Below are 11,256 nucleotides of genomic sequence, written 5' to 3'. Positions count from 1 at the left end.
TTCTTCATTACCCATTTAAGCCGTCTCCAGCCATTAATAGTTGTCAAATATCTGTTATTGGTTTTAAAAAATAACTGGTTCTGAAACTGTAAGAATGAAAGTTAATATGTAAAATTGACCTTAATAAATACTTTATTCCAGAAGACATTAAACTTTAAATGCAAGTTCTCATTTTACTGATTAATATTTAAGTTGAATAATAGCAGGAAATTGATGAAACTATAAATTATTATGTTACTAGTGGTTTAGATATGAAAAATGCTTATGTGCCTTTTATGTGTATTTGAACTTATTCTAATAGGATTTTTCACTTTTTTTTTACAGCATTTCTGGGGCCCAGGTAAAATTGATCTTTCTATTTTTTGATAGAGTAACCATTATGTTTTATATTAGAAGAACCTAGTAAATTAATAGATTAAAAGCATTAAATGTTAAATGCACTAAATGTTTAGGAATAAGAAACTATCTACTTCAATTAAATGTTATTTCTTTCATTTATTCTTCACAGAATCTTGCAAGTCATCATAGTATGCTGGTTTAATAATGTATGGACATAATGTTCAAAAACTGTAAATGGAAATTAAACAGAGAATTAACTATTTCATTTTTGTTATATACATGCACATCTAGTCAGAAAGATAATTGAAATAAAAGTTTGGCATATTTATAAAAATCATCTTCAGCATTTCAGCAATTTTATATTGTTTAGTTTTTAGTTATTATTTTCTGTAACACTTGTAACTTTACATTACTAGTGAAAATAATATGGAATTAAGTTAAGATAATTATATTAGGAGTAATTATATGCTAATTTGGAAAGCTAATGATAAATTGCTTTATTCTATATTAATACTAAGTGTATTCATAATGTTATAAATAGAAGTAATAGTTATTTAAAGCAAATATAAAAGTAATTATTTATTGAGAGTAACTGAATGAAGAGTGCAAAAATGTGACCTTGGTAGTTTTTCTTTTTAGAGATCATGAGAAAAAAAAGGTATTTGTTTTTTAAAGATAGTTTAAATAGAGAGGATTGATATAATAGGAGTTGAAGATTCCTTGGTGAGTGTTTTATTGTCTTTCTGAAGGGCAAAATATACTTTTTAGTTTCTATTAAATGCCTCTTGATCTGGTTAAGAAAACTGATTGGTTCATTATTGTGGGATCCTGAAATTTTAGTAAAGTTAATTGAAATAATTTATTTTGTTCATCAGGGTCAAGGAGTTTCTGAAGATAAGGAAGATAAGTGTCATTAATGTGTTGAACAACCTACTCAGGAAGATTCTTTTGTAGATTTGTTTTATTCCTTTAGTACTAAGAAAGATATGTGATGGTTAAGAAATGTTTCTGGGCACCAGTATTTATTTATAAGCATATAGTTGCTGTAGAGTCTCAAACTTTAAAATTACCATGTTTGGTGGAAAGGTTTAAGTTGGACCATTGATGTAGATTGTATTATTACTGTGGAACAAATGTTCATATTAGATATCTACCAAACTGTTTTACTATTGTTTTCACAATCAAAAATTAATTTTTTAATAAAGGAGAAAGGCAGATCTTAAATTTTTTAAATTATGAGGGGAATGCCTTATTTAATGAAATTGGAAAATTAAATATAAAGCCCCTGGTCCTGAAAGCTCCATGAATTCTTTTTTTGAACACCCAAATTTTCTGTTTAAATGACTGATTAGTGATGTCCTTCAGGGATCTGTTTGACATTTGTTGTTAATTTTTTTTGTAAACTCTCATAATTGCAAACTGAGCTGTAAATTAACTGAATTTTCTAATGACACCCACATCAATTTGTTGAGAAAATTGATACTGAGGAAAATATTTTTATTCTAAGTAAGCTAATAAACTATATTTAAGAGTGATTAAGAATGTGATAAATATATTTTAACATTGAGAAGTCTAGCATCATAAAACTTGCATAAGAACTTAAAAACAACATAGTTTTTGAAAAGAATACTGGTATTTTGGAGGGGTAAATACAAAATGAATGTTTGGAAAGGAAGGAAATCTTTAGAACAATGTTAATGATGGCTTAGTGGGTACTAAGATTTCTAGAATTTAGGATTTAGAAGTGGAAATTTTTAGACTGGCTAGATCTCATGTAGTGCTGTATCATAATATGATGGTAATTATGGTAGGATGCAGAGAAGAATCAGAAATGAAGTATAAACACTGAACTACTTCATGAGGTAAGGATTTAATAGTTGCACATATTTAAAGTAAGGGGTGTCCTTTTATCATGTTACATTCAGATTTAATTAAACAGCTTCATTATCAATGTACATGTCAATAAACTTCTCATGGAAAGGTAGATAGCATAAAAAATTTAATTAGAAACTAAGTTTTAACTTATTAGTTCCAAAAATAGGAACATTAGAAAAATTCTCAGTTTTCATTTTTGTGTGTAACATGATATGTCAGAAATTTCTAATACTAAGAATTGGTTGCTATAGTTTCCAATCAGTTAGAAACATAAACTAGACCTAATTGCAAGAAAGAATTTGCACCTTCTTCCTTTTTGATTTGCTGAGATATCAATAAAGTTGTCAAAACCACCAGTGAAACCTTCTCTCCTCTCTGTGATTTGAGATTGTTCTGCTTATGAACCTTACATAGTTGATTGATATGTTTACGTTAATAGGAAGAACAGGCTCTCCTATATATGAGGCTCATTACAGCTATTGAGTAAGTGTTATAGTTTCTTTGTGTGTGAACATTGTATTATTGTTCTGAACATCTAATGAAATTTTTTAATCTACTTGCAGCTTACTTAGAAAGCCAGATAAATTATAATACTTTTGGGACACTAGTGTTTGATATTTAATGTTCTAAATTGCATATTTGAAACTATGCGAGTTCTACAAATTCCTGTTTTTTTATGTATATTTTCCATCTATTGTTATGTATGTTTCAAAATAAATAAAGTGCAAAAAATGAGAAAATTCCCAGTTTAGCCTCGCAAAACTTTAGTAAAATATATTGTCTAAAATTTCAGAAGCTCCAGTCTAAGCATAGTACATGCATATTTCACATGCTGTTTATGGTAAGTCTTCTGGAAACTCCTAATGGGCTCACACTGTGATCTTCTGCTTTTGACAAAAGGATTACTACTTCAATGGGTATAAAACCTTAAAATTAAAAGAAAACAGATGCAGAAAGTTTAACATTTGAACCTTTAAGAAAAGCAGTTTAGAACTTACTTATCAATATTGCAGTCAGTGCAGAGGGAAAATGGTATTACTTATTTAATATTTTTCAACTTTTTATTTCACTAATGATTTCCCTACAGCTAGTATTAGGATAGAGAAAATAAAAGATAAAATATAGTTTTATCAAAAAATTCATATCCATTTAGGAGGCTCTAAAGATTATGCAAATGAAATATGAAAACTGCATGTTGAAAAAAAAAGTATTTTTATTCTAAGCATGAAAATCATCTTTAACTCAGATTGACTCAGTAAAGACTTTGGAAATTTACATACAAATTTTAGTAGAAATACTTTCTTCAGAAAATCTTTTTTTCTTCTGTGTACAACAGAATTCTAGTGTTTACTAAACACTTTCTACTTAATAAATACACTTAATAAATTCTGTCATAGTATGCATATTTTCTGGAATATGGAATATGACTTACTTTTTACTTGTAAGGTTTAATAGGCTGAATAACTTTTGCATATGCTTTTATTAGTATTTTTGACTTGTTTTGGGAAATTTGAGGAAATTTTAAAATTAAGATAAATTTTAATAACTTATTCAAGGCTTTAATATTTTTTCGTGGATTTAAAAGAAACTTGTTTCTTATTTTAGTGGCAAATTGGGGAATACCTCTTGCTGCTCTTGCTGATCTAAAGAGAGACCCAAGTATAATCAGTGGAAAAATGACACTTGGTAGGTAATGCTTTGTTTTAATGAATCAAATATGTTGAATGGTAAAGAAATTTGATTTTTTTAAACTAGCAAAAATATTCTCATCTTGACTTGTAATATTTCTTATTTTGTTGTGTTAATATATATGTACATATTTTGTTTCAGAAATAAGGCTTAATTCATTGCAAATATTGCTGTGTTGAAGTTTTACGTAAAATAGTGGCTGATTATACAAAACAAGTTTGTGAACTGAAGATAAAATTCAGAAGCTTCCTGTAGATGTTTTTTATCTGGCCGCAGCACACTTGGCCTATTCATGTACAATTTATGGTCCTTGAGCACTAGCCGCATATACTTGTATCTAATTACCAGGCACCTTACTATGACTCATTATCACCATGTCCCATGCTAACATTTGCTACACACATGGATGATTTATGCACTATGTGTTGATAATGGGCTGATTCTGTATTACCTAACATGGTGTCTGCCTGATATGTATTACTGTTTTTATTACAGGGCAAAGAGCATACTTGTTCCAGAAGTAGTGCTATATCCTGCAAGTTTACCATATTTTCTTATTATGGTACACCTGTGCTTTCAAGGTGGTTCTCTACTTGATTGAATACTGTTTTGCCTTCACCAGCCCCTCCACTTTTGCAATGTGGAATTCTAGTTTTGGGTGAGAGGGGGTAGGACCGTTTCAGAAGTTAACATTTTCTTACACTGAAAATGTATTACCAATACTTACTTCCTGCTCTTCCTCTCCACTGATATGTCGGTGTTTTTAATTTCTACCTGCCAATTCTCAAAAGTGTACTAGAATAATAGAGGGAGTTACCTGTGCTAGTATATATAGTGCAGTATGTTTGGTGGAGGGTAGTCACATGTTCTGCAGTGGTGCAAAAATGAAGAGGTATAAAAAACTTGGCGATATATAAAATATTTAGCAATGCTTAGAGGGCAAACCAAGGTTGAGGTAGCTTTAGGTGAGAGGAAGTGTGATGAACATTCTTGCAAATTCTCTTTATCAAGGTTACCATCTTTTTCTCTCAGAGTGGACCCTTCACCATTTGATTTTTCAGTGGATTTGCAAAAATCTGGATCATTCTATAATCAATGCCTTCACTACATTGACCAACCATCTGCTTCCCCTCTACTAGTCTCCATTTCCATTTCTAGATTCTTTGGAAGTGGGTGCCTTAGTCAGTCTTGGGAGAACATCTTATTTTAAGCATGTCCTCCACCTTTTTCCTTGGGTTCTGGCCGAGATCAGTTACTCAAAGTTACAGGTTCGTCTCATTTCTGCCTTTCAGCCTGCTCAACCATGATTTTCCATATTTTGTCAACTTTCATGGGGAAGCTTTCCCATTACCACTGTGGAATAATATCATATAACCTCAGTCATCCATTTTCACAGCAACATACAATGTATTTTAGTTTCAACTAGGATTGGGAAGACCTTACTGCTTTATCTTTTTAACCTGTATTTTGTTTTAATTGCACTATCATTGAATTGTAGTGCCCATCCTTTGGTCTTTATGAGTTTTTTTTTATTCTCCCTAGCCAACCTCATTGGATGTGAATGTAAAGGGCCTTAGCCTCAGAATTATATGTGCCTTTAGTTATTACTGGTCTAATCCTTCAATAATTTTTATCCAAATGTACATTTTTATCTACCTTTTTTAAATACATTATTATAGAATGATGATAAAGAATGTATTTTCTGAGTGCCCTCATTTTGTCCAGTCTCTTATGAGGTTGTTCAGTTCCATTTGTCTTCCCATGAATCCAGTCCTTTGAATCTATTTTGGTCCTAAATTTGCTTTAACTCTGCTTGATCACATTTTTGATTGTTATGGTCTGTGTTGTTACCTTCCTGCCAAAGTGATCAAATTTTGATGAACCATTGGTCATTATGACTTTTTGTTCCTTCAATTTCAGTGCGAGTATTCTGGCTTTTTGTATTTTAGAGGTATATCTGTCTATTTTGAACTTAAAATGTTTTGAATTAAAATGAATTTCAAACAGGTACATAATGCTGAAATGCATTTTCACCCTCTTTCCACAACTGGGAAATGTGGTTTCCATCATGACTCAAAACTACAAAATCTGGATTATGGCAGGAAAGGAGGGCTTATCTACATTCTTATGCAAGTGCAATAAGTCATGTTGGAAGTGGAGAATCATGGGTAACATGATGCACCATCTGAATTGTGTCAAGGACATTAGACTAATTTTAGTCAATTGTTTGTTATCAGCATGAGAATAACTCAACAAGAAAAGGATTTTTGTATTTCTAGGGTAAAGTAACTGTTTAGATTTATGTTAATTCTAAAAATGTAAAACTTAAATGGTTGTTTTGTAGGTAATCTATGATATTGCTTAAAATGTTCAGCTATCACTTTATTTTGCATAAAAGTTTTAATGTGTTGAACATGTTTGCAAATTTTTTTGAAAGGGATGGTTATTTTCTCCAATACATGCAACAGGGCACTGTGTACATTGTATCTCTTGTACAAGTTTTTATGGAACAAACCTCATCAAAGTTGATGTCCTTTGCACAGCATATTTTTCAAGTACAAGTCTACTGAAATTGAAAAGTAGAGTGAAGAAATAGTTGTTTTAAATTTATTCCAGGATTTTAAACTAATTAAGTTTTTAACCTTGATTTTCTGATAGCCTTACAGACCCAAGCAGATACCTTGTCATCTATGTAGTTTATAGCACATGTGGTTTGCCATCAAAACAGAAGTGTAATGGAGTTAATCTGGAAATGATATTTTTCAAGTAACCAGGGCAAAGGATTAAGTGATGATTTGCAATTTTAAAACATTTGGTTGAAGGGCCCAGGATGGTTTCTTTGTGTTCCTTAGGTAGCTCCACAAAGTTCAGGAGCTTATATATGTGATGGCTTCAGGTTGTCAAATAGTGTTTTTGAAATTTTACAATTTCTTTAAATTGATTAAGTATTTCCAAAACATACTTACCTCCTCTCACACTACAGCTATTTCTCAACTGCTAGGATTTCCTTCCCCTGCCCATCTAAGCATTGGTCTGAATTTTTCTTGTTTGCTCCAGTCTTTTATTCCCCACTTAATTGTCCTTGGCGATATCTGGCACATGACACTCCACCTATGTCAGTATACCTTCTATCCTGATACTTTATATAAGCACCTTTTTCAAATTGTATTATCACTTTTTCTTGATAAAGTGTTCACTAACAGGTTTCTCTGCACTATGAATGTTGGAGATACTTTGAGTGTTCTTCGTGTTACTTAATTGATTTTATATTTAAAAAACAACAACTTTCTATTCATTGGGATCCTTCAGTTTCCCAGGACTAACTCCCCTCTCCTTGTACTGGGTTCTCTTTGGAGGTGAAGAGTCTTTTGTGAGACATGTCTCTTCATATTCATCATATTTTTATGCCCATAGCAGCCTGGTTGAATTGCCCGTTAGAGGACATTGCGTGGGCTGATATGTGGACCTCCTCCAATACTTTTATCTCGCATTATTTGCATGATCTTTCAGTATTTTTTCTCTGAGGGTTTTGACTACCCCCAGTCACTGTTTTAACACATCTGCAAGATTATAAGGAGGTTTAAGTATTTTCATTACTAATATTGTTTCTTTATTTCCCAGGGTCCCACTCCGTGGCAAGTGTTGCCCAGGCAAGTGTGCTTTTATCAAACCAATTTTACATTAGCAACCACTAACACACTATAGAAATATACACTCTTTAGAAATGAGGTGTTCCTTTCCGATCATTGAATTGAATAAATTGGGGTCAGTTTACTTTTAAAGATTAAGGGAACTTGGTTCATAATTGCACTGTTTCCAGAGCAGCATTGTTTCTCAGGACTCCCCAATGCACACTACCCCCCCCCCCCCCCCCAACTTCTGCTAGTAGAGCTAGGGTGCCCTTATTACATCCAATTTCTAGTTACTGGGGTAGTGAACAGAGGTTATTCCTCTAAAGTGTTGAGTGAATTTCTACAACTCTTGGAGAAGAGGGCAAAGTTGGCATCCTCCTACTTGGGGTCCTTGATGTTTTTTTCCAGATGCTGGTAGGAGAGGCACTAACGGTTGAGATTTGACTCTTGGTTATCCGGTTAAGTTGAGTGTGGCCCTTCTTTGTGATCAATATTGGTTCAGCACATCGTTCATGGAAGAGGGTCCATTGTTTCCTGTAATTCTGAATACAGAGTGGTCCCATTCCGAGTCCTTGGTTGAGCACAGTTTGTTCCATGTCCTCTCCATAATTCCAGAGACAAGTGGAATTTACCTTGTCCACATGGTTGGGGAGTGAGGAGGATGAGTGTTTCTCAGGTTTTGTATTGCATACAGGATCCTATCATTCCGTGTTTGGGGTGTTGCTTTTCAGACTTCTTCAGGTTGAAGAGAAGGTTTGTCCACATCAGTGTTCATTACTTTTTCATCATGATTCCAATGGCTCGGAACATATCACTCTAGCTACAGGTTGGGATCCACTGACGTGGGGATTTGGAACCCTGGTCCTATGATTCCAACCCTAAGCAGTGGAACCTCGACTATCTGGTTTGTGCCTGGCAAATAGTGATTACAGATCATGTAAAATTCTACCAGCATGAATTATGTTCTGGGTGAAGAGCATACCTATTCTGGATGAGTGCCATTACCCCACTATGGTTCTAATCTCCTATTGGCACATCCACGATCTATGCAGATGCAATCTGTATGGGTAATGCCCCCCCCCCCAACCTTATAAGTGTAATATTCTAACTGTAGTGTAAGTATGTTCATTTTTTGATAGTGCAGATTTAATATGGGAACATTTAAAACCATTTTAGTTATTATAAATTTCTCAATTACTTTCAATAACTATCAATTTTAGAAGGAAGAGATCTAGGTAAGTCAAATGGTATAGGGTAGAATCGAAATCAGTATTTTAAGGGTTATCCTCAATATTTGGTGTTAGACAATTTTATCACTTCTAAATTTAGCATTATCAAGACACTTACTTTGACTAAAACATACATAAATAAGATTAAGATAAAATATCTAACCTCACTGTATATGGAGGAACCAAAAGCTACTTGGTGAGGCTAAAATGCATGTAAGACTTGAGAATATAAATTAAAATTATGTCCAAAATAAAAAGAATGGTTTTGGAGTTGTATACAAGAGTATTTCTTTCCACCTTTGATGTCAAAACAGTTGGCATTTAATCCTTGAGAAAGATGGAAGCCAAACTATTGGGTATTAGTAGAAAAAATTTATTTTGATTTTGTTTCTCTTACCCTTGAAAATGTAATGCATTATTCGCTTGTTGTTTTTCATATTTACTCAGTATAAACAGCAAATAAATAAATAACAAATTAAATTTTATGCTCTCAGGTGAATTAAACTTGTCAACAATAGCCAAACAAACTCATTGTGCATTAGATATCTACATGTAAATGCATGTTTCAAAATATATTTATCAATGTTTTTATATGGCTGTACTGTTGAAAAAAATTACTCTTCAACATTTAATAAATATGATTTATGTAGTGAAACCTTTTGTACATTTGATTTTCTAGCTTTGTGCATCTACTCTTTGTTGTTCATGCGATTTGCTTGGAAGGTTCAGCCTCGAAACCTCCTTTTGTTTGCATGCCATTTCACCAATGAATCAGCACAAGTAACTCAAGGTTGTAGATTTATAAACTACGAGTAAGTAATTGTTTTGCTGTCTTTCTAAAATTAGTGTTAAGAAGAAAGGATTGCATGAACTTTTGTCTCTAAGAAATTATAGTATATATGGTTATTTGACCCTCCTTGCTTGCATTTAAAGTTAGTAAATTCCAAAAACAAAAGTTTCTATTTCTAAACCAAGTTTTGTTCTTATAATTTCATTATACTAAAATGGATTTTTTAAGTATCTTTTTTTTTTTTTAACTCATGATAGTTCTAATTTATTATAACCCAGACTGTTCTTTTCTTTAGGTAAGTAGCAAATTTTGTTATTCCTTCCTGTGCAGTAGATGAGTTGAACTGTATGGTTTAATTTGTGATGGTGAAAAGTATGAATTTATTAATTTATACAGTGATGAAACAAAGATCTACAAAGACTTGCAAGGAAAAAATCCATTAGTAGTATTTTCTAAAAATTAAAACATTTGAGCTGTTAGATGACAGGAAGTGTGATTCATTTTTCATTAAGAAGAGTACATTCAAGGCATAAGAAGGTACTCTTTCATCCTACAGACAGTTGCAAAAATCACCAAATCATGTGAAATAGTCTTTTAGATCTATATTACCTATCCAGAAATGCTAGATTGAATTTTACACATGAACAGCATGTGGCATATTTTCATAGTAACTATTCTACAAGTTTATAGCACTAGTATAGAGATAGTTTTCTTATAATAAATGGACTAAAACTAAATAAAGTATTATAAAAAAGATCTCACAAGAGTAATTACAATAATTTTCTTTTCTGAAATGGTACTACCACCTCTCACCCAAAGTTATCTCGATCCTAGTCTTTCCTTTAAGCGTTGCTAAAAACAACTTTTGCTACAGCCCACCATTCTTTATACCCCATCAGTTTTGTACCCTTTCAGTATGTGCTGATCATGTAACTACTCTCCACCAATCATACTGCACCATCTATACTGGTGCAGCTAGCTTCCTCTACTATTCTAGATCAATTCTCACTTTCTTGATTGGCATTCTAGTGTGTTGAAGTGTGTTTTAACTTGCTTTCCATGTGTCTTCAATATTTTAATTGTGCTTGATCACATATTAACAGTGCCTTGTAAAAGTCTTCACCCTCCTGTGCTGGTAATCAATATTAGTTATTTTCTTGTGAAAGACATAACTCCAATGGCCAAAAATATTTATTATATTAATCTCAGACCAGTTTCTAATAATTACAAAGAACAAAAGGTGCATTGTTGCTCACTTTAGTGATATAACACAAAAAATCTTGAAAACACATGTTGCAAAAGTGTTCACCCCTAACATGATTATGCAGTTAATAATTGGTTGAAGCTCCTTTGGCAGCAATGACAGTTGAAAGTTGTTTTGAATAACCCTCCACAAGCTTTGCACAGTATGCTGGAGATATTAGGTCCTCAAGAAATGAATGTTGTGTTTTGGAACACTTTCATTAACCACCCCCCAAAAATTGTACATCATGTATAATAGTTAAATGAACTGACTAAATGTCACTTTAGTGTAGCCTATATAATGTGTAAAGTTAGTATACCCTAATCACTTATAGTGATGGCATACGATGAGACACGTATTCAAATGGCATATAATGCTGTTTGAATACAAGAAGGGATACAATGCCTCTGTAGCCACAAAGAATATCAAAGAAGTTTATGGAAATATTTTAAATGTTTG

At 32.5% G+C, this 11,256-nt stretch overlaps 1 protein-coding gene across 1 annotated transcript in view; it reads left to right on the top strand.

Annotated features, from left to right (window-relative positions):
- The window catches only part of LOC106464699 (mitochondrial pyruvate carrier 1-like), a 32,529-nt gene that overhangs the window by 5,272 nt on the left and 16,001 nt on the right, over positions 1–11,256 (top strand). Inside the window, exons 3-5 of the mRNA XM_013924854.2 lie at positions 325–340; positions 3,820–3,900; positions 9,444–9,576. Of these exons, the coding sequence (XP_013780308.1) occupies positions 325–340; positions 3,820–3,900; positions 9,444–9,576 (230 nt within the window). The remainder of the gene's footprint in view (positions 1–324; positions 341–3,819; positions 3,901–9,443; positions 9,577–11,256) is intronic.

This window comes from Limulus polyphemus, unplaced genomic scaffold (genome assembly GCF_000517525.1).
Source record: "Limulus polyphemus unplaced genomic scaffold, Limulus_polyphemus-2.1.2 Scaffold1722, whole genome shotgun sequence".
NCBI lineage: Eukaryota > Metazoa > Arthropoda > Merostomata > Xiphosura > Limulidae > Limulus > Limulus polyphemus.
The sequence above is the reverse complement of the archived record's forward strand: the minus strand, read 5'-3'. Positions and strand labels throughout refer to the sequence as shown.